Here is a 23,462-nt window from a genome sequence, read left to right as displayed (position 1 = left end):
TGCTTGGGCCCCTGCACCCACGTGGGAGACCTGGAAGAAGCCCCTGGCTCCTGGCTTCAGACTGTTGCAACTCCAACTGTTGTACCCAACTGGAGAGTGAACCAGTGAATAGAAGATCTCTCTCTCTCTCTGCCTTTCCTTCTCTCTCTATGTAACTCTGACTTTCAAATAAATAAGCAAATATTAAAAAAAAAAAAAACCTACACGTGAGAGGGTGGATGTTCGGCCAGCAGGTTAAGATGCCACTTTGGTGGGTGCCAGAGTGCCTGTGTTCAAGTCCCAGCTCTGCTCCTAATTCCAGCTTCCTGCTAACATGCACCGTGGGAGGCTGCAGGTGTTGGCTCATGTACTTGGGTCCTGCCACCCACATGTGGGATCTGGACTGAGTTCCTGGCTCCCAGCTTTGGCCAATCCTATCCCAGCTGTTGTGGGCACTGGGGGAAGTGAACCAATGGGTGGGTGCTCTCTTTCTCTCTGTCTCTGTTTCTAGCTTTCTCTCTCTGTCTCTCTGTTTCTGTGATTCTCCTCTCAAATAAATTATTTTTAATTATTTGAAATAAGTTTGAAAAAATTTTAAGTTACATTTTACTGAAGTCAAGATCTGGTGTTCTACAAAGACTGAAAAGTCTCCTGACTATTGTTACGGAAAAAAGGATTAAAAATAAACAGCATTAGAAAAAAGGTGGGGTGGGTGTTTGGCGCAGTAGTAGAGATGCTGTTCAGGACACCTGCATCTCATACCAGGGAGCCTGGCTTTGAGTCCTGGTTTCACTTCCCATTCCGGCTTCCTGCTAAGGCATCAAGTACTTGGACCACTGCTACCTACCTGGTTCCTGGCTGTTGCAGCCATTTGCAGAGTGAACCAGTGGATGGAAGAGTCTCTCTCTGTCACTCTGCCTTGCAAGTAAATAAATAAATATATATTAAAAAAAAGTCTTGCAGGTGAGTCTGTTGTGGAGCCAGTGCCTAATAGGGTTAAGTAATCCGGCAGAGTACCGAAAACCAGCCCTGGGCACAGTGGAGGTGTGGGGAGACAGCTACTCGAGGCCAGGGTTTGAAGGAACGACATAGTTTGGTGTAGGTAATGCAGTTTCCCTGCATTCTGAAAACAGGTACTATCTTTACTCACACTTGGCGTCTAATTTTAGCCGTGTTAGTCACCGCGTTATCTAACCCTGTTTTATGGGTTCAGCAGCACAGTTCATTGGCAGGAACGAAGGTTGACCAAACACAGCCTGGGTTCCTGGCCTAGCCCTGCTGGGTATGGCAAGAGCCTGGAGCCTAGCACCGCTGTGCACAGGCGGCAGGTTTGGCCTCGAGTTCTGAAATTCTCCCATGAGGCCACTTCCAGGCCATATTCTTTTCAGAGATCCCGAGAGGGCAGGAGTAAAGAGGCCCAGGTCAGGACTGGAGGAGGCTGTCACACCTTTTAGGTCCCCTGTGCTCAAGACCAGAGAGAGACCTTACTGTCCCCCTCCGGCTCTCTGTCATTTCTCCTGCACACTCTCCTCTTTACTTCCTCCTTAGGAGAGGTGGTTTCCACTTGGTCTTGAAAGGCTTAGGAAACAGCGGGCGTCCAGGGGTTTGCCTTAAAATTTGTGCAACTGCAGTGGTGATAAAACATCAGCCTTAAAGCCACGGGGCTGGAAGACGGCTCTGCATCTGGGTTGCAGCCCTCCAGGGAGCTGTGCCTTCAGGGTGTACTCACAATGATGATGACCGTGTTGATGGACCAGTTGTAAAAGGTGGACCTTGGCACTGTACCCTGAAAGTTGGGAAACTGTGACTCCTCAGAACAGGAGGAGTAGGGGATCGCAAAGTGAACACTGATGGCCTCCGTCTGGCTTCCCCTAAGGCTTGTGCGGCAGCCACCAGGTGGACCAGGAACGCAGCCTGGAAACGTGGTAGGCAGAGGGTGTGCTGGGGTCTGCTGCCCTGGAAGCAGAGCCTGAGACCAGGATTTTTTTTTTTAAGATTATTTATTTATCTGTTTATTTGAAAGGCAGAGTTACAGAGAGAGGGAGAGAGACAGAGATCTATCAGCTGGTTCACTCCCCAAGTGGCTGCGATGGCCAGGGCTGGGTGAGGCCAAAGCCAGGAACCTAGAACTCCATCCGGGTCTCCCATGTGGGTGGCAGGGGCCCAGGTACTTAGGCCTTCTGCTGCTGCTTTCCCACGCACGTTAGCTAGATCAGAAGTAGAGCAGCGGGCTGGCGCCGCGGCTCACTAGGCTAATCCTCCGCCTTGCGGGGCTGGCACACTGGGTTCTAGTCCCGGTCGGGGCGCCGGATTCTGTCCCGGTTGTCCCTCTTCCAGGACAGCTCTCTGCTGTGGCCCGGGAGTGGAGGTTGACCCAAGTACTTGGGCCCTGCACCCCATGGGAGACCAGGAGAAGCACCTGGCTCCTGCCTTTGGATTAGTGCGGTGCACTGGCCGCAGTGTGCCGGCCGCGGCGGCCATTTGAGGGTGAACCAATGGCAAAGGAAGACCTTTCTCTCTCTCTCTCTCTCTCTCTCTCTCTCACTGTCCACTCTGCCTGTTAAAAAAAAAAAAAAAAAAAGAGCAGCTGGAACTTGAACCAGCACTCATATGGGGTGCCAGCGTTGTAGCTGGCGGCTTAACTCAGCATACCACAGTGCTGGTCCCCTGGCACAGGGATTTTTTCTGAAGTCGTTTATCAATAAATTGTCCTGGGAAGAAACCTGTGAACAAGGAAAGACGTTGGGGAGAGGTTAAGCACAGAGGTAGATGTCATGTTAACTGCAGTCCAGCCTTGTCCTGACCACACCCCCTCACCAGGACTCTGGAACATGGCTGCATCCCCAGGTGGTGTCGCTTGAAGCAAGGAAGTCAGGCATTTTGAACTGAAAGCAGCGGTTAGTGGCTGATTACCCTGGTGACTGTCACTCCCCTTTGGGTCAGAGCCAGCAGAATGTCTTAGACTGTTCTGGTCCGAGGTGGCTCCCCCAAGCTCCGGTGCATCCCCGAAGCAGGTGCCTCTATGAGCCTTTGGCCACTAAGACTGACAGCAGCTGGGGATGGGTGCGCCCACCTGGGCAGCATCCCAGAGTCTGCGATGCTAGGGGCCGCGGCAGGTGGCCTTGCAGCACCTGTGATGAGCATTGCTTTCCTGTCTGTTTCAGACTGCGTGTCGGGCCCGTGTCCCTTTGGGGAGGTGCAGCTGGAGCCCTCGACGTCGGTGTTGCCCGCCCTCAACAGAACTTTCGTCTGGGACGTCAAGGCCCACAAGAGCATCGGGCTGGAGCTGCACTTCTCTCGTCCCCGCCTGAGGCAGATCGGCCCTGGCGAAGCTTGCCCGGACGGCGTCACTCACTCCATCAGCGGCCGCATCAACACGGCTGAGGTCAAGATCGGAACCTTCTGCAGCAATGGCACCGTGTCCCGGATCAAGATGCAAGAGGGGGTGAAGGTGGCCTTGCACCTGCCGTGGTTCCACCCCAGAAACTTCTCGGGCTTCAGCATTGCAAACCACACGGCTATAAAACGTGAGCGCACCCTCCCCTCCCGACCGTTCCCGTCAGCCTCAGTGTCCGCAGGGAGCTCCCGCTGTTCTGCCGGGGGCATGGGGCCCTGGTTCTTGGTGTGGGTGCTGTCTTCCCTGTCACACACACGCGGTGCAGTGACCCTTATCTTTGTGCTGTTTACGTGTGATATTTGTTTTCAGAAAGCGATGTGGGATTGGTTCTGTCGACCCACGTAGCAGCTCTGTTTCTAGCTTCGTTATCTTCTTTCTCACTCACACTTTGTATAACTGCATCGGTGGTGTGCTTTGAGCCACCTTGCACTGGCTCAGGAGACAGCTGATTGCTAAATGTTCAGGAATTTGAGGAGCCATTATTAAAAATAAGACTATGGGGCAGGCTTCTTGCCCGGTGATTCAGCCATCACTGGGATGCCTGCCTCCTCTCTCCGTGCCTGGGTTCAAGTCCTGACTCTGAGTCCTGACTCCAGCTTCCTGCTAATGCAGATCCTGGGAGGCCGCAGTGATGGTTCAAGTGGTTGGGTCTCTGACACCCACATGGGAGGCCAGAACTGAGTTCCCGGCTCCCAGCTTTGGCTCCCCAGCTACTGGGGAGTGGGCCCGTGGATAGGGGCACTCTCCCTGCCTCTCAAATAAAGAAAAAAGTGTTTTTCTTTTTTTAAGATTCATTTATTTATCTGAAAGGCAGAGTTAGAGATCTTCCCATCCACTGGTTCACTCCCCAAATGCTGGGGCTGGGCCAGGCAGGAGCCAGGAGCCAGGAGCCCCATCCAGGTCTCCCATGTGGGTGCAGGGACACATGTACTTGGGCCATCTTCTGCTGCTTTCCTAGGCGCATCAGCAGGGAGCTGGATTGGAAATGGAACAGCCAGGACTTGAACTGGCGACCAGATGGGATGCCAGTGTCATAGGTGGCAGCCTCTGTTTTAGAATTGGAGGTCACACTCAGAACTCGTCCCTCCCTAATTCTCTTAGTGCATTTCGCTGCCTCTGTGCCCCCGAGGCCGTGCACGGTGTCTGTGTGGTGGAACGCCAGTGTGTGCCGAGCCACCGCCCAGCACCACGTCTCATCCCTCGCATGTCCTCACTCTCCCACCCGGGGCCGCCTCCTCCGTGCTGACTCGCTTCCTCCCGGTAGGTCTGTGCATCGTCGAGTGCGTGTTCGAGGGTGAGGGCACGGCCACCCTGATGTCGGCCAACTACCCGGAAGGTTTTCCCGAGGACGAGCTCATGACGTGGCAGTTCCTGGTCCCCCCGCACATGCGGTCCAGCGTCTCCTTCCTCAGCTTCAACGTCTCCAACTGTGAGAAGAAGGAGGAGCGGGTGGAGTACTACATCCCGGGCTCCACCACCAACCCCGAGGTGTTCAAGCTGGAGGACCAGCAGCCCGGGAACATGGCCGGGACCTTCAACCTCTCCCTGCAGGGCTGCGACCAAGATGCCCAAAGTCCAGGGATCCTGCGGCTGCGGTTCCAGGTTCTGGTCCAGCATCCACAGACCGAGAGCAGTAAGTGCGCCCCCTCCTCCTGTGGGAGCAATTTGCTGGTGCTGGTTTGGTGCAGAATCCTAGGTTGCAAACAGAATTCCTGCAGAATTTTAGAGGCCTTGTTCCGTTGTTTTCTTTCTTTCTTTCTTTCTTTTTTTTTTTTTTATTATTTTTTTGACAGGCAGAGTGGACAGTGAGAGAGAGAGAGAAAGGTCTTCCTTTTGCCGTTGGTTCACCCTCCAATGGCCGCCGCGGCCAGCGCACCACGCTGATCCGATGGCAGGAGCCAGGTACTTATCCTGGTCTCCCATGGGGTGCAGGTACCAAGCACTTGGGCCATCCTCCACTGCACTCCCGGGCCACCGCAGAGAGCTGGCCTGGAAGAGGGGCAACCGGGACAGAATCCGGCGCCCTGACTGGGACTAGAACCCCGTGTGCCGGCACCGCAAAGCGGAGGATTAGCCTAGTGAGCCGCGGCGCTGGCCCCAAATAAGTAATTTTAAAAAAATAATAATAAATGGGCCGGCGCCGCAGCTCACTAGGCTAATCCTCCGCCTAGCGGCGCCGGCACACCGGGTTCTAGTCCCGGTCGGGGCGCCGGATTCTGTCCCGGTTGCCCCTCTTCCAGGCCAGCCCTCTGCTGTGGCCAGGGAGTGCAGTGGAGGATGGCCCAGGTGCTTGGGCCCTGCACCCCATGGGAGACCAGGAAAAGCACCTGGATCCTGGCTCCTGCCATCGGATCAGCGCGGTGCACCGGCCGCAGCGTGCTGGCCGCGGTGGCCATTGGAGGGTGAACCAACGGCAAAGGAAGACCTTTCTCTCTGTCTCTCTCTCTCACTGTCCACTCTGCCTGTCAAAAAAAAAAAAAATAAAAAAAAATAAAAAAAAAATAATAATAATAATAAATGAAGAAATGAGCTCAATGTGGAAATGCGCTAAGAGATGGAAAAACCAAGCATTTCCTGAATCAAATCATATTTAAGGTAGCAGCCTTAGAATCTGTACTCTGGCTGTAGACATGACATCACTCATTAAAGCATTCGTGGACACAATGATGAAACTTACATGGGAACAGGCAGGAGTTGAGAGATGGGACCACCCAACAGACAGACATCTCTGTTATGGGTCTGATTTGACACTGAGCTCCCTGGCAGTCGGTGCAGAAGGAGCAATTAGTATCAACGTGGTTCTGGTTACCGGGAAGGAGGAAGCAGAGCAGCGCTGGCTGGGCTTGCGTGTTTCTCCACGGGCAGGGGAAGGCGGGACCTGCTGGGCGGCAGGGTTAGCACCCTTGACACGGACAGTGCCACCCTGCACAGGCAGTGTCTTAATTTGATTCCTTCCTGTAAAAGCAGAGGGAATAGAAAGGAAAAGCTGTTCAGTGAAAAGTGATCTCCCGGCCGGCGCCGCGGCTCACTAGGCTAATCCTCCGCCTTGTGGCGCCGGCACACCGGGTTCTAGTCCCGGTCGGGGCACCGGATTCTGTCCCGGTTGCCCCTCTTCCAGGCCAGCTCTCTGCTGTGGCCAGGGAGTGCAGTGGAGGATGGCCCAGGTGCTTGGGCCCTGCACCCCATGGGAGACCAGGAAAAGTACCTGGCTCCTGCCATCGGATCAGCACAGTGCGCCGGTTGCGGCGGCCATTGGAGGGTGAACCAATGGCAAAGGAAGACCTTTCACTCTGTCTCTCTCTCTCTCACTGTCCACTCTGCCTATCAAAAAATTAAAAAATTTTAAAAAATTTAAAAAAAAAAGTGATCTCCCAGGATTGGCAGTATAGAACCCTCTGGGGATGACTTTACAGAGGGAAACGACCCTTTTGTGTGTCGCTGTGTATGTGGTCATCTGTTCTAGAGTGGACATAAAGTAGCCCCATTGGCTCACCTGGCCATGGTCATTCTGGGACGTCATCCGGAGAACTGACACGTAAATCAGGCCTGCCTCTCTGCACTGTGTATTTCTAATGATGACATCATAGAAACCACTTCTGTGACCCATAATCAGGCATCCCCTGAATTATGCCACACATGTGTCTTTTCTTTTCTTTTCTTTTTTTTTTTTTTTTTAATTTTTTGACAGGCATAGTGGACAGTGAGAGAGAGAGACAGAGAGAAAGGTCTTCCTTTTGCCGTTGGTTCACCCCCCAATGGCCGCCGCAGCCGGTGCACTGCGGCCGGCGCACCGCGCTGATCCGATGGCAGGAGCCAGGTACTTCTCCTGGTCTCCCATGGGGTGCAGGGCCCAAGCACTTGGGCCATCCTCCACTGCACTCCCTGGCCACAGCAGAGAGCTGGCCTGGAAGAGGGGCAACCAGGACAGAATCTGGCGCCCTGACCGGGACTAGAACTGGTGTGCTGGCGCCGCAAGGCGGAGGATTAGCCTAGTGAGCCGCGGCGCTGGCCCAGAAATGTCTTTTCTTGCTAAAATTCAGGCATCACAGACAAAGCTAAGATGCCCCTTGGCTACTCACACTGTCCCATCTTTCAGGGCCCTCTCCTGGGGTGTGTTGTTGGTCTTTCGTCTCTCCACCTGTGCAGCCAGCCACATCTGTGTGGAAATAGCTGTCTTCTTTCACGCGGATCCTGTCGTCGGCACAGCATCGTAGTCCACGCACTGCTCTGCAGCCTGCTCTTTGCCTGGTGCTACATCTGGGATCTGTAGACCTGCATGTTTAGATCTCCCGCATTCCTCTTACCTGCTGCATAATATTCCACTCGTGAGTGTCCCAGAGCTGACTGAACTGTCCCGTGCCAGGTGGCTCCCAGTTTTCCATAAGTGGGTCGATGGGTGGTGGTGCTTGGAGTAGAACTGAGTCCCCGTGCTGAAGTGAAACGCAGGCACACGCTGCCAGGCATGTGGCCGGGGTCACGGCGGGTGCGAGGCTCATTTTTCCACTCATTCCCAAGCTGTATCAGCTGTATCAGGCTGCTGCAGGCTTCCACTGCCCACGGCCTGCCCAGCACTCCGCATGCCAGAGGTTTCCATTGTTCCAGCCTCTGAGTAGGGGATCTAGTCACCTTCTCACTTGCTCTTCTCCAAACTTTTCGCGTTTGGAGTCTTTGGACATTTTTATCTCCCATGAACTGTTCAGTCTCGATTGCAAGCATTTTCTGCCTCCTGTCCTTTAACATGACTGATGGCACTTATTGTCTGACAGATATATTAATCTTCTAAGCCTTTTAGCAAATTTTTAATTGACACGTAGTGATTGCACATACGTATGGGGCACTGCGTGACATCTCAGTATCTGTATACAGTGTGGCATAATCAGATCAGGATAACTGGTAGGCCTGGCATTGCAAACGTTTATCGTTTGTGTTGCAGACATTCAAAGTCCTCCCTCCTAGCCACTCTGAAATGCACAGGTAACTGCTGTAGACCGTGCTCACCCTGCTGTCTGGAGCACCTGCAGCCCTGTGCCTCCTCTCCAGCTGCACTGCACGGCCCCTGCCCAGCCCCTGCAGCCCCGCGCCAGGCTCTAGTAACCCCTGTTCTGTTCTCTCCTCTGTGAGGTTGGCCTCTTAGCCGCTGCAGGGAGAATGTTCAGTATGTCTCTTTCCGTGGCTGTCTTAACACACTCGGTTCTGTCCCTGTTGCTGCACCAACAGGGTTTTGTTCTTTTCTGTAGCTGAACGGGGCTCCTGTGCGTGTGTATATCCCACATTTCCTTACCCAGTCATCCTCCGTAGACGCCTGGGGTGATTCCCTGTCTCGGCCCTTGGGAATGGTACCGCAATAAAAATATATGTGGCCTTTCCTTTTCTTGCTTTTCTTATACGTGTTTAAGCCACGTTTGTGATGAAGTTGCCTTGTTTTTATCAGGATTAAGTCCACTTATTTTTCTCTCTTTTTTTTTAAAGATGTTATTTATTTATTTGAATGGCAAATTACAAAAAGAGAGAGAAAGAGAGGTCTTCTGTCTCCTGATTCACTCCCCAAATAGCTGCAATGGCTGGGGCTGGGCCAAGCTGACACCAGGAGCCAGGAGCTTCATCCAGGTCTCCTACGTAGGTGCAGGGGCCCAAGCATGTAGGCCATTGTCCACTGCTTTCCCAGGCAATTAACAGGGAACTGGATAGGAAGTGGAGCAGCCAGGATTTGAACCTGTGCCCATATGGGATGCTGATGTCACAAACAGTGGCTCTACCTGCGTCGCTACAGTGCCAGCTCCTGGAGAGGTTTTCTACGAACTTTTGCCATTTCGTGTGGTTGCTGCTGATTCCTGCTCCACGCCTGCTTTCTATTTGTGGTTTCAGATAAGACCTACGTGGTTGACTTGAGTAACGAGCAGACCATGTCATTGACCATCGAGCCACGGCCTGTCAAACATGGCCGCAAGTTTGTCCCTGGCTGCTTCGTGTGCCTGGAATCGCGGACCTGCAGTGCCAACGTCACCCTGACACCTGGCTCCAAACACAGGATCTCATTCCTGTGTGACAACCTGACCCGCCTGTGGATGAATGCCGAGAAAACGCTAAGTACGCCCTGGAGTGCCTTCACCCTGGGCCGCTTCCTGCCGCCCTCCCCTCCATGCCCTGTCTTCTGGGTGGTGGTCCTGAGGGGGTCATAGAGGGAGTGAGATAGTCACCCAAGTGCAGGTGAGCAAGGGCAGCAGTGGGCTGACAGTGCGCCCCCTGCAGGAGCAGCCTGGCTGGCACAGGCATCCCCCGCATTGCTTTTCCCTGTGCCCATACACGTGTGTCTGTGCCCAGGCCACAGTCTCCCTCCTGTGCTTGGCCTTGCCCTGCCTGCCCTGTCCCTGCACCCCCAACTTGTCTTCTGCATGAGACTGACAACCTTGTGGCCTTGGTTTGTTCCACTTTGCATCTGTGTAGTCACTGGCAGTGCTGGGCAAGTGTTGGTCACTTAAAAAAGAGTGATGAGCGGAGGGTGGCAAAACCAGCAGTCACCTTCCTGCTGGCCCACCACCATCTCTGCCATGGCTGCTCTGACAGGCTCTGCAGCATGGGAGCTGAGGCCATGTAGCCTGCCTGAGGTTACCTGGTTAGGAGGTGGCACAGGGGGACCCGCGCTGAGAGTTCTCTGAGGCCGCTCACAGTTCTCACCACTCCACAGAGCTGCCGCCCCGCCTCTGGGGATGCTGGGCAGTCTGTGTGTGGTGAGGGAATTGAGCCCGAACCGTGCCCGTGTGACACTTAACCATGTGAGACCCAGGAAATCCTGCGTAAAAGGAAGATCAAAAGTGGATCCTGGCCAGCGCCGCGGCTCACTTGACTAATCCTCCGTCTGCGGTGCCAGTACTCTGGGTTCTAGTCCTGGTTGGGATGCCGGTTCTGTCCCGGTTGCTCCTCTTCCAGTCCAGCTCTCTACTGTGGCCCGGGAAGGCAGTGGAGGATGGCCCAAGTGCTTGGGCCCTGCACCCGCATGGGAGACCAGAAGGAAGCACCTGGCTCCTGGCTTCAGATCGGCACAGCACACCAGCCGTAGCAAACTTTTGGGGGGGTGAACCAACGGCAAAAAGGAAGACCTTTCTCTCTGTCTCTCTCTCACTGTCTAACTGCCTGTCAAAAAAAATAAATTAAAAAAAAAAATTAAAAAAAAGTGGAGCGTCCCCCAGAAGTCTGTCCTAGGGTCACAGGACAAGAGAGAGGGAGGAAAAGCTGGCGAAGGAGGCAGCAGCGAGGGGCAGCCTGGGAGCTGAGACCCCCAAGAGCAGAGCAGGGCTGCTGGCAGGCGTCCAGCCCCAGGCCAGCGGCAGCGGTGAGAAGGGTGCCCTCCTGGCCTCCTCCAGGCGTGGGTCCCATGAGCTCCTCTCTTCCAGGCTGCCTGGACCCCCGCTACTGCCAGAGGAAGTCCTACCGCCTGCAGGTGCCCAGCGACATCCTCCAGCTGCCCGTGCAGCTGCATGACTTCTCCTGGAAGCTGCTGGTGCCCAAGGACAGGCTCAGCCTGGCGCTGGTGCCGGCGCAGAAGCTGCAGCAGCACACGCACGAGAGGGCCTGCAGCACCAGCTTCAGCTACCTGCTGGCCAGCGCCGTGCCGGGCCAGGACCTGTACTTCGGCTCCTTCTGCCCCGGAGGCGCCATCGAGCACATCCAGGTGAAGCAGAACGTGTCGGTGACCCTGCGCACCTTCTCACCCGGCTTCCAGAAGGACGCCTCCAGGCAGGTGCTGAACGTGTCCTTCATCCCCTTCTTCAAAGGTAAGCCGTCTGTCCCCGCCACCCTGCTGCCTTAGTCCTTTGGGTTCGGGGCTCGCTCTATAGTTCCCTTCATTAAGCTGCTGATTTGCAGAGAAAGGGTGGCATGACGCGTTGGTCCTCCCACCAGGAATTTGAAAGATGGTGAGACCTGCTCCCGGCGTTAACCTTAATGTAGCGTGGAAAATTGCAGAGGTTAAAAATAAGAAAAATCTGGAGTTAAGCCACCACCTGTGAGGCTGGCATCCCACATGAGCGCCGGTTTGAGTCCTGGCTGGTCCACTTCCAGTCCAGCTCCTTTTAATGGAAAAGCAACAGGGGTGGCCCAGGTGCTTGGTCCCCCACCACGCATGTGGGAGACTCAAGAGGTTCAGGATCCTGGATCTGGCCTGGCCCAGCCCCCGCTGCTGCAGCCATTTGGGGAGTGGACCAGTGAGTAGAAGATTCCACCACCCCTCCTTCTTCTATCATTCCGCCTTTCAAATAAATAGAAAAAAATAATAATAAAATCTGGCAGTGGGAGGCAGTGGTTGGTAGGTGGCAAGACAAACCAAAAAAAGGATTTGATTGTTTCTTGGGAGCAGGGAGAGAAACAACCAGATATGCCCGATCCTGGCTTTTTAAGGTGGTGCTGACATTTCTGTGATTCTGCGTTTACAATTCCGAGTGCAGTGTGCAGCACTCTGAGCAAAGGCCATGGGAGACAGGTGCATCCCCGTCTCCAGTGGGGTGCAGCAGGCCCTCCTGGAACACCAGACCAAGGCGTTCGGCGTCCTCACTCACTCACTCACCACTCTGAGCTCTCCGGGGTTGATTTTAAAAGCCACAGCCTCCACAGTACAAGTGCTCCAACAGTTACGAGCGTTAGAGGCCGTTTCAGCATTGACCGAGACCTTTATCTGAGGGCTGCTTTGTCCTTCTGTTCTCGGAGGCGGGCGTGGGAGGAGAAGCCTCTTTGGCCGTGAGATTAGATTCCATGCAGGCTCCCTGACATCTCCAAGGTGACCAGAGGAACTCCTTCTGGGGAGTCTCTGGCAATCAGACGCGTTCTCATCCGCCTGCAGCATTGGGCTTTTATCTCGCCTGCGGGTAAGGACTGGATTCGCTGACCTGTCAGGGGCTCCTTCAGCTTCGCAGTTCTAGAATTCTTCCCAGAATTCCAAGTTGTCGGGTTTTTTTGTTTTTTAAGGTTTACTGATTTATTTGAGAGGTAGAGTTAAACACAGAGACAAAAAAAAAAAGGTCTTTTATCCACTGGTTGACTCCCTAAATGCCCACAATGGCTAGAGCTGGGCCAATCCGAAGCCAGGAGCCAGGAGCTTCTTCCAGGTCTCCCACATGGGTTCAGGGGCCCAGGCACTTGGGCCATCTTCTATTGCTTTCCCAGGCCATTAGCACGGAGCTAGATGGGCAGTGGAGCAGCTGGGTCTCAAACCTGTGCCCATGTGGGATGCTGGCACCACAGGCAGAGGCTTAGCCTGCTACACCACAGCACCGGCCCCTCCAAGTTGTTTTCATGCTGAAGATGGAAATTGGGATGTGTCATTCCCACGTGGAGCCGGGCAGCAGATAAGAGTTCACTGGGTTGAGAGCATTTCTAGAAGGAAGCCAACATAACCACTAGTTTGGCAAACCAGTGGTCTGGTTTTGAGGTTTGCTGATTGATCGATTGATTGGAAGACCTGATATGTGCCGAATAGGACTGTAACTATGCAGCCTGCTGCACTGACCTGTCCCGTAGCCATCAGCCACCTCCTGTGGCCAGTGAATTAAAATTAACCGTGCAATTCTTGTGTCCCATTGGGCACTTACTGCAGGTGCTCAGCAGGCACACGCGGCCGGTGGTTGCTCTGTGGGGTGGTGCGGGTGCAGCACACGTCCAGCCCTGTGGACAGCGGTGTGGGGTGGCGCCCATCCAGCCAGTTCAGCATCAGCCCCTGGCTGCTCCGGCTCTCTGTGTCTTGGCTGAGTGAAACAACAGCTTCCTGTCCTGCAGAGGAAAGCATTTTCACCGTGACCCCAGACGCGAAAAGCAAGGTCTACCTGAGGACCCCTAACTGGGACCGGGGCCTGCCGTCCCTCTCCTCGGTGTCCTGGAACATCAGCGTGCCCAGCAACCAGGTGGCCTGCCTGACCCTCGTCAAGGAGCGGATGGGCGTGGTGTGCCAGACCGGCCGCGCGTTCATGATCATCCAGGAGCAGCAGACCCGGGCCAAGGAGATCTTCAGCCTGGAGGAGGTGCTGCCCGAGCCACGCGTCCGCCGCCGCAGCTTCTGGGTCAACGTCTCCAACTGCAGCCCCGCCAGCGGCAAGCAGCTGGACCTACTCTTCTGGGTCGCGCTCACCCCGAGGACTATGGGTAATGGCCTCCAGGGTCTTTTGGGGATGGGCACCTAAGAGATAAGGAGCAAGTGGGAGCGCCAGGTCAGAAGATGCAGACAGATTCGCAGCTGTCCACAAGTCTGTGGGCTGATGCGGCAGCAATGCTGCCTCCAAAGCCACCCCAGAACGTAGTGGCTTAAAAAACAGCTGTTTGTTACCACTCCCACGTGGGCTGGGCAGTTCTGGCTTGAGCTGGGCTCGTGGGCCTCACTCCCTCGTGCACCTGTGGACAGCTGCAGGTTGGCTAGCATGCTTTGCCAGTCCTTGCCCAGGCACTGTGCTGTCTGGGGCCCAGCCAAGATCATCCAGGACAACTGGACTTGGCTGCCCTCCGTGCAGTCTCCTGTCCAGGTCTCACAGCAGGGGCAGAGAGGTTTGTGGCATGCTGCGTGCGAGGTCTCTCTTGTTGGGTGGGGAACGTGCACACTGCCTCTTCTACGCTGTCCTCATGGCCAGCCTTGGTGCTCTCGGTCAGTCTGTCCCCCATTCTTTCCTCTTAATAGCTCTCTGGCCTAGGGCAGGTCTCCTCCTTCCCCCACCATCTCCCTTATCTGTAGAGAGTACACGCTAGCAACCGCATCCTGAAAGGATCATGGGGGTTCAGTGTTGGGCGTGAACATGTGGGGACCAGGGGCGGGCCTCTCACCCAGCAGTTAAGATGTGGCCAGGAATGCCCACATCCACTGTCAGTGTGTCCTGGTTCAGGCCTCTGGCTCCTCTCCCAATTCCAGCTTCCTGCTAATGCAGACCCTGGGTGGTAGGGGATGGCTTAAGTAGTTGGGTCTCAGGCCGGTGCCATGGCTCACTTGGCTAATCCTCCACCTGCGGCACTGGCACCTCAGGTTCTAGTCCCAGTTGGGGCACTGGGTACGAGTCCTGGTTGCTCCTCTCCCAGTCCAGCTCTCTGCTGTGGCCCGGGAGAACAGTGGAGGATGGCCCAAGTGCTTGGGTCCCTGTACCTGCATGGGAGACTGGGAGGAAGTACCTGGCTCCTGGCTTCGGATCGGCATAGCACCGGCCATGGTGGCCATTAGGGGAGTGAACCAACTGAAGGAAGACTTTTTCTCTCTGTCTCTCACTGTCTATAACTCTCTGTCTCTCTCTCGCTCACTGTCTAACTCTGCCTGGCAAAAAATTAAAAAAAAAAAAAAGTAGTTGGGTCTCTGCCACCCATGTGGGAGACCTGGATGGAGTTCTGGGCTCCCCACTGCAGCCTGGCCATTGTGGGCATTTAGGGAGTGAACTAGTGGATGGAAGATCTCTCACGGTCTGACTCACTGTCCCTCTCTCTCTCTCACTCTCTCTCAATTGTAGTAATCAATTTAAAAATAAAAATAAGGCAAACGTGGGGAGGTGGAAAGTGGGGTGGGTTTTTAATCCACTCCCGTGAAACACTGGGATGGTGAAGTGCCCTCGGTGTCAGGCTGAGGAGCCAGGCTGGGAGCTGCCTGTCATTTGCCAAGTTACCAGATGCGAGGTGAGCTCTGGCCAAGAGATGCCCGAGAAGCTGCGCCCCCAGGGCCTTGTCTGCTCTTGGTTCGGTGATGGCTGCGGAGCACAGGGTGTTGGAGCCACAGGGGTGGAGGCTGTTTTCTCCCGGCCCCTTCCCCTTCCTATGGGCAGAGAAACTGAGTGTCCTGCTGGGCCCACACCCCAGCTAGCGGCAGAGGGGCCGAGAAGGGGCCAAAGCCACGGGTGGGAAGCTCCCCGCCTCCTCTCTCATATTCATTTCCTGCCGTTGCTTCCTCTTCCTGTTTCCTTGGAATCACACTTTGCGTTTTCTCAGTGCACAGCCAAGAAGTTCTGAATGCCTGTCTGGCGCGGGGTTCCCGCTCTGCTCTGTTTTCTGTTCCCTGTGTAGAGCTGTAGGAGGCTGGCACGAGCAAGACAGCGCTCGCCGCAACTGCTTTGCGTCTGCCTTTGGACGCCCAGCTTTCTGCTGCTCTCTCTGCTCTGTCCTTCCCCACAACAGGCTGGAGGGGCCAGGGACACCCCCATGCAGCCAGCAGTGGCCTTGGGAGCACGGCTGGTAGGTCCCCCAGTTTGTCTAAGTTTGCATGCAAACTACCCCGAAGATTTAGTGATTGAGACATTGTTTTGTTTTTGCTCAGTTTGTGGGTCAGGACTCGGGACAGGGCACAGCAGGGTGGTTCATCTGCACAGGGTGACCTGGGGCCCCAACCAGATGCCTTGAACCAGCTGGAGGAGGCTGGGATGGTAGAGGGGAGTCCTACGACAGGGACCTTGGTTCTCCCTTTAAGCTGGGCTGGGTTCTCTCCCCATGAAGCCGTCACGTGGCTAGCTTGGGCTTCCTCGCAGCATGGTGGCCTCAGCACAGACTTCTTACACCGAAGAAGGAAGTGCAGGCTGACATTCCTCTTAGAGCGTGGGCCCAGAACTGCCATGGCTGCTTTCTGGCGGCCAGCAGATTGCAAGGGAGGGGACTGGAGCTGCTGGGGGCTGTCTCTGGAGACGACTCCGGTTCACCGTCGGGCTGACCACCTGTCCTGTGTTCTGCTCATAGACCTCACGACCGTCATCAGCGCAGCGGTGGTAGGTGGCGCCTTCCTGCTGTTGGCCCTCGGACTCATCATCTGCTTTGTGAAAAGGAAGTAGGTGACACTCTCGGCCGGCTCTGGCTGGCGGGACGCCCCCTCTGGCCACACAGCCCCGGGGTATTGTGGGTCACTGTGAGATGACACTGCCAGTGTGAGCAGGGGAGGGGAAGAACACAGATGGTGACACCGTCACTCCGTGAGTCACACTTTCTGTAAGTTGACTCTCACGGGGGGGGGGGGGGTGGTGGCAGGGGAGGCTCAAGACAGCCACTCCTTCCGTTACTTTGAGGCAAGAACAGCATGACGCCAAGACTTGTTCTGCAGCTTCTGCCCTGTGCCTGTTCATTGAGCCCCAGGCCAGGTCTCCCCAAGCCACCACTCGATTTTCTAAATTCTCCTGTTTCTCATTAAGGTCATGGAGGAAGGGCGAAATCTGTGTTCCTTCATGTGATGGCTTGATCTACCAGAAAAGGCAATGAGGATTTTTTTTTTTTAATTAACCATGACTCTGAGCAGACAACTGAACTTCCTGGTGGGCAGTGAGGCATTCTAGAAACGTCTGGCCTGGCGGGGAGGGCCTAGCTCACAGCAGACCCAGGGAGGGTCTTCTTCCCCCTGCAGTGGTCGCTCACGTACCGCATGGGGAACGACCTCACAAGGTGAAGCATCATCTTGCCGCCTGGCCCAGGAAACATGCTGGTCTGGGGTGCATGGGACGCCCAGTGCAGTGGGGAGAGCATGGTGTGGACCCCAGGCTCCTACTTCCCCCACAGGAGGGCACTGGGCTAGGTGAGGGGCGAGTCCACCTGCTCCGCTCTGGGCTTGAGGATCCCCGACTCCACCTTGTGGTGGGCCTTGCCCTGGCTGGCAGGTTGGCTTTGGAAAGGCCCGTCCATGCCTAAGTTGGTGTAGAAGGATGGATGGGGGTCTGCAGTGAGAACAAGGGGACACGATGCCTTTGACACTGCACTTGTTCAATACGCAAGTGTCTCCTGGGCGCTGGGACCCATATGAGGTGCCGCAGATGACAGTGAGCAAGACACGGTCTCTTCTGCCACCCGTGGGGCAGAGGGACAGAGGGCAGGCAAATAAACAGGCAGTTTTGGGGCCAGGTGAGAAATACATTGGTGGGGACAGGCAAGGCACTGTGAGAGCACCAAGAGTGGACACCTGTTCCAAGGCTTCAGGCAGGAGCCTCTGGCACCCGTCATCCTTGCCGGCCAGGGACAAGGAGTTACAAGCTAAAGGTGCTAGGTTTATTTTATTTATTTAATTTTTTAAGTTGAATCTTGAGTGGTAATACCTTTCTTCTTTCTTTCTTTTTAAGAATTTTTTTTTTTATTTGAAAGGCAGAGGCGGGGGAGGGTCTTCCATCTGCCGGTTCACCCCCCAGAATGGCTGCAACAGCCAGAGCTGAACTGATCCAAAGCCAAGAGCTAGGAGCTTCTTCCAGGTCTCCCATGTGGATGTATGGGCCCAAGGACTTGGGCCATCTTCTACTGTTTTCCCAGGCCATAGCTGGGAGCTGCATCGGAAGTGGAACATCCGGGACTTGAACCGGCACCCATATGGGATGGCGGCTCCGCAGGCGGCAGCTTTACCTGCTACGCCACAGTGCCAGCTCGCTAGGTTTATTTTTTATCGCGCACAAATGCAGGGAGCCTGTCCACAGTGAGAGAACTGCCAGCCCGGGCATCACGGGGCCCATTCTGCTCACTGGGCCGATACAGCGTCAGCCTGCCTGGCTGCTTGGCTGGTGGAGACAGAGTCAGACTCGGTTTCCCATGGCAGGAAGTGCTAAAGCCCATCCGTGCCCAGGTGCCGGAGAGCGTCAGGAAGCAGACCTCGGCATGGCACTGAGGAGCCGGGCCGCGCGGCCTGAGCTGCGTCTTAGCTCATTCCTCCAGTGCTGCTGAGGGGGCTGGGCTCCTCTGCTGACGCTGAGTCCTGCTGTCCCCAGCTCCAGCCGAAAACCAAGAGACGAGGAAACCGCACAAAGTCCGTGGAAAAGGGAGTCAAGGATACGATTATTTTTTTGCAAAAGAAATCGAAATCTCTGTGTAATTTTTTCATCGTAAGCGTTTTCCCGTGAGCTTTCTCCTATCACCACTTAGAATCGAGGTGGGCAGAACTTTTATCCACAGACAAGAGGGATGGAGCATTCGCTGCAGGAAGTACTGAGAGTTCAGAAGGTTGGCTTGCGCAATGCGGTGCTGTTCAGAAGGGCTGGACACTCCCGCGTATCTAACAGGAAAGGGGGAGGGGAAGGTCAGTTTCCTTTTGAAAATGCTAAGTGGCTTGAGGGGCTTGGGGGAGACACAGACTGCCAAGGCTGTTCTCTTTCTGACCTCTGTTCTTCCTGCTAACAGGAAGAAGAAGAACAAGGGCCTTGCTGTGGGCGTCTACAATGGCAACGCTAACACCCAGATGCCAAGGCTGCCCAAGTTTCAGAAGGAGCGGAAGGACAACGACTCGCACGTGTACGCCGTCATCGACGACACCATGGTGTACGGACATCTGCTGCAGGATGCTAGCGGGTCCTTCCTGCAGCCCGAGGTGGACACCTACCGACCCTTCCAGGGGCTCATGGGGGACTGCCCTCCCCCCACACCTGCTGTGTGCTCCAGGACCCCGACCTCAAAGTTGGCCTCAGACTATCCACCTCCTCCCATGCCCTCTGAGTCCGAAGGTGAACCCTACACCTTCTCCCAGCCCACGAAGGAGGCTGTGGGCAGCGGGCACGCAGACATTCCCTTGCTGGACACCCAGGGCCCCACAGAGCTGGTGGAGTGATTCAGACCCATCCGGGGCTTCGCGTGGATGCGTAGTGCAGGGCACGGAGACTCCCTGTGGTGATCCTCACCAGGAATCCTGAGGAAGAACGGGAATTCTGTGGGAGGAGCAGCAGGCTTCCCTGGACACCACCCCCTTCTGCAGTGACGAGACGCTGCGAACAGTGAATTCCAATCTGTCCGGTTGTCATGAGACACGTCCTCAACTCAGGCTGGACTATAAACCAGCCAGCAGAGAGGAGAGAGGCGCGGGCCGTCGGCACAGGGTTGCCCGGAGCCCTGGACTTGGCAGTGGTGGACAGGGGCGGCAGACCTGCTGCTAGGAGCCCACTCAGTCCCTTTGTGTGATGATTTATTCGGTGGTCCTGTGTGTTAAGAGGTCAACTATACGACCAGGCAGCTTTTTTTTTACCTGACTTGCCACAGCTTAGGCTCTCTGATTTGAATGGCTGGGTTTTGAGTGTTGCTGACCACTGGGTAAACAAGTCCCCTTCCCCCTGGGAGGGGGATACTCTGCATTCTCTCCAACCAGAAAAGGGTGTGTGTGCGCGTGTGTCCTGTGTGTGGAAGGTGGCTCTGTGGCGTGCTTCTTGCATGCGTGCAGTCCTGAAGCATGTCTACTTTGATCAGAGCCTCCTTCTCACACTGTGCAGGTGGTCGTCCCCTATTGCAAAAACCAGACTCATTTTGCTCCCCATTTTCCTTTCATCCTAGAAATAGGAGAAATTTCCTTGAGTTGCCGTGTGTGGCCGTCCCTGCTGTAGCAGTACTTTGTAACTTGAGTATTTCCATGCTCTGCAAATGTTAACTCTACCCCCCCCGGGAGGGGGGGCCACCTGCGCACCACAGCGCGTGACTTGATGGCATAAGAAGAGTATTACTGTCTTGCAGTTCTAGGGAGCAGAATCCCAACACGGGTCTGAGCTGAGCTGCCCGGAAGGCCCCGTCAGGTTGGGATCTTTGGGGTGTCACAGTTCTGCCCTCCACGCCTTCCTGCCACTGGTGCCTGCTGCAGACTGCAACATGATCCAGCCCACATGGCTGTTTTGGTTCGCCCAGAGCATCCTTTTTTTACATCAAATTTTAAGACTGTAAAAATTTTACATAAAAATGGAGATGGGGGATCTGGGTGTGTTGGGGCTCACGTGGAACTGAGCAGCAGCTTTGCCCTTGGGTGGGCACCCAGTGCACCACAGTCCCCACTGCTCCCTGTTGCTGCCCACCACGAGGCTGAGTGTTTGCTGTCACAGCTCAGTGCCCTGCAGGGTTGCTTTGCTCGCGGTGAGAAGGAAGGGCTGAGACCCCTAGCTGAGGAGACAGACCTCGAAGCCGGCATGTAGTGTCCTACGGTCCCTCACTATGCTACCAGCCAGCTCCTGTGTGGACAGTGGCCTCTGTGGTCCCTGATGTCTTCTGGGACGAGAGGGGCTAGGTGGTGGCTTCTTAGCACCGTCCAAGGTTCAGTCTGTCAGGCAAAAACCTCCTTCCAAACAAACGCATTATGCAGCGCCTCGATGTTCCCACAGCCTTGGCAGAGGAGCCTGTGTCCTGCGAGGTCTCCCGAGCTCTCTGCAGGTGGAGCGGGGGTGGAGTGCCCTCAGTGCTACCTGTGGCACCCTCCCTCCGGAAAGGCTGGCTCCTGCCCACTTACCCTTGGCCCCTTGACCCGGGGTGCTGGGTAGCTCCCTCCACGGGGGGCCAGAGGACGGTGGCTTCCTCCTGTCAGCTGAAGGAACCTTGTCTGGAGGCATGCGCTGAGCCCTGGCTCTCCACCGTCTGCCTTCCCTCGCCTGCTGGCCTCTCTGAGCACCTCTTTGCGCTTTGCGTCGCTCCCAGGGCACGGGTGGCCACCTGGGGGCTCGCTGCCCATCACACACCTCCCTGCCGCTTGCACATGGCTGCGAGGTTGGCTCCCGGAAACCTCAGGTGGGCCTCGGGTTCTGAGAAGCTGTGTGCCAGCACAGTGCCTACGCACACCGGGCCAGCGGGTGCCCAGGCAGCCCTCATGCCCGTCTGCCCCGCCCGTGAGGACGGCCAGCTCCTCCGGGCCTCACTGCAGAGGCTCTGCCTCGAGTCCGCAGGGACAAGCCCAAGTCCATCAGACAGAACCTTGGTAAAGCTTCAGAGACTCGTGTGTGCGGATCTGTAATGCTTAACTGGAAATAATTTATTCATTGTAGATTCTTTTAGCATTTTATTCATTTCCTGTAATTTTTAAAATAAAGATTTACAGAAAGTCTCAGGTTCTTTAAATGCTCCGGCTGCTTCTCCCCTGGCTGAGCTGAGGCGGTGTCCCAGGTGTCTGCTACGCTGGGCTAACCACATGTGCTTAGTGGCACATCTGGCCAAGTGGCCACTCTGTTGGACAGCACAGGTAATAGAACATTTTCATCATTACAGAAAATGCTATTGGGATTGCTCATACCATACTCACGTATTAAACACCACCCCCTACATACTGTTTACTGTATACCGAGAACTCTTCCAGAATGTTTAGATGGACACTCTGATTGAATCCTGTGTTTTCAATATGATATTCGTCCCCACCAAAACTCAGGTTGAAGCTGAATTCCTCAATGGGACAGGGTTGGGAGCGGGGCCCCAGTGGGAGGTGCCTGGGTCATGGGGGTAGCACCCTCACTGACAGATGAATACCGTGGTGAGACTTTGCCTGGATTCATCCCTCAAGAGCAGGCCGCTGCGAGGCCAGTGCAGCTTCCCCAGTTCCCTCTTGCTTCTTCTCCCTCATGCACCTGCTTCCCTACAAGGCCCTCACCGGAAGCCCAGCAGGTACAGACGCCATGCACTTGGACTTCGATACTGTATGAATTACTCAGTGTCATTCCTCAGGCCTTCTGTTGCAGCAACGTGAAATGCAAAGACAATCCACAGACTTAACTTTGAACGTCACCTCTCATTCTCTCCATGAGATAATTTCCTTCTCTTGGCTACCATGGCCTCTGACTTGCTGGTTTTCTGACTTCTCTCTTGACTTTTTTCTCCTGAGGTCAATATTAGATTTGTTGTTTATTATAGTAATGAACAGTTGTTACAGTAAGAGCTACACACATAGGCCAGCGCCACGGCTCACTAGGCTAATCCTCTACCTTGCGGCGCCGGCACACCGGGTTCTAGTCCTGGTCAGGGCGCTGGATTCTGTCTCGGTTGCCCCTCTTCCAGGCCAGCTCTCTGCTGTGGCCAGGGAGTGCAGTGGAGGATGGCCCAGGTGCTTGGGCCCTGCACCCCATGGGAGACCAGGAGAAGCACCTGGCTGCTGCCATCGGATCAGTGCGGTGTGCCGGCCGCGGCGGCCATTGGAGGGTGAACCAACGGCAAAGGAAGACCTTTCTCTCTGTCTCTCTCACTGTCCACTCTGCCTGTCAAAAAAAAAAAAAAAAAAAAAACTTGGCCGGCGCCGCGGCTCACTAGGCTAATCCTCCGCCTAGCGGCGCCGGCACACCGGGTTCTAGTCCCGGTCGGGGCGCCGGATTCTGTCCCGGTTGCCCCTCTTCCAGGCCAGCTCTCTGCTGTGGCCAGGGAGTGCAGTGGAGGATGGCCCAGGTGCTTGGGCCCTGCACCCCATGGGAGACCAGGAAAAGCACCTGGCTCCTGGCTCCTGCCATCGGATCAGCGCAGTGCGCCGGCCGCAGCGCGCCGGCCGCGGCGGCCATTGGAGGGTGAACCAACGGCAAAGGAAGACCTTTCTCTCTGTCTCTCTCTCTCTCACTGTCCACTCTGCCTGTCAAAAAAAAAAAAAAAAAAAAACTACACACATATACAGAATTATTATGTTTACATTCATATAGATGGGGCTGAGCTGTGGCATAACAGCTAAAGCTGCCACCTGCAGTGCTGGTATCCCATATGGGCGCCTGTGAGTCCTGGCTGCTCCACTTCCGATCCAGCTCTGCTGTTGTCCAGGAAAGCAATAGAAGAGGCCCCTGAGCCCACAGGCCTGGAAGAAGCTCCTGGCTCCTGGCTTCGGATTGGCCCAGCTCCTCTCTCACTGCCTCTGCCTCCCTAGAACTCTGCCTTTCAAATAAATAATTAAATCTTTAAAAAAGAACAATATTTATGTTTTAAGTTAGTTTTGAAATTAGAAGTGAAGAACAGCTTAAGTTTTACAACAAAGAAAAAATATACAAGACAAAAATAGGGTAAACAGTAAAAACCCAACTATTCATTCTTAATGTAACAATGTGGAAACTTTGTCAAAGAGTTACATCTTTTTTTTTTTTTTTTTTTTTTTTTTTTGACAGGCAGAGTGGACAGTGAGAGAGAGAGACAGAGAGAAAGGTCTTCCTTTGCCGGTGGTTCACCCTCCAATGGCCGCCGCAGCTGGCGCGCTGCAGCGGGCACACCGCGCTGATTCGATGGCAGGATCCAGGTGCTTTTCCTGGTCTCCCATGGGGTGCAGGGCCCAAGCACTTGGGCCATCCTCCACTGCACTCCCTGGCCACAGCAGAGAGCTGGCCTGAAAGAGGGGCAACCGGGACAGAATCCGGTGCCCCGACTGGGACTAGAACCCAGTGTGCCAGCGCCGCAAGGCGGAGGATTAGCCTAGTGAGCCGCGGCGCCGGCCGAG

General features: G+C 55.2%; 1 protein-coding gene across 1 annotated transcript in view; it reads left to right on the top strand.

The window, feature by feature from the left end:
- Positions 1-19,321, top strand: part of CDCP1 (CUB domain containing protein 1) — a 50,230-nt gene extending 30,909 nt beyond the window's left edge. Inside the window, exons 3-9 of the mRNA XM_051851680.3 lie at positions 3,144-3,506; positions 4,641-5,009; positions 9,242-9,463; positions 10,768-11,148; positions 13,142-13,504; positions 16,052-16,139; positions 18,455-19,321. Coding sequence (XP_051707640.1) covers positions 3,144-3,506; positions 4,641-5,009; positions 9,242-9,463; positions 10,768-11,148; positions 13,142-13,504; positions 16,052-16,139; positions 18,455-18,878 — 2,210 coding nt within the window. The 3' untranslated portion in view covers positions 18,879-19,321. The remainder of the gene's footprint in view (positions 1-3,143; positions 3,507-4,640; positions 5,010-9,241; positions 9,464-10,767; positions 11,149-13,141; positions 13,505-16,051; positions 16,140-18,454) is intronic.
- The last annotated feature ends 4,141 nt before the right edge of the window (positions 19,322-23,462 follow it).

Source organism: Oryctolagus cuniculus, chromosome 10 (assembly GCF_051225735.1).
Source record: "Oryctolagus cuniculus isolate XC-2025 breed Fujian yellow rabbit chromosome 10, ASM5122573v1, whole genome shotgun sequence".
Classification (NCBI taxonomy): Eukaryota; Metazoa; Chordata; class Mammalia; order Lagomorpha; family Leporidae; genus Oryctolagus; species Oryctolagus cuniculus.
This window is presented reverse-complemented; position numbering and strand designations above follow the sequence as displayed.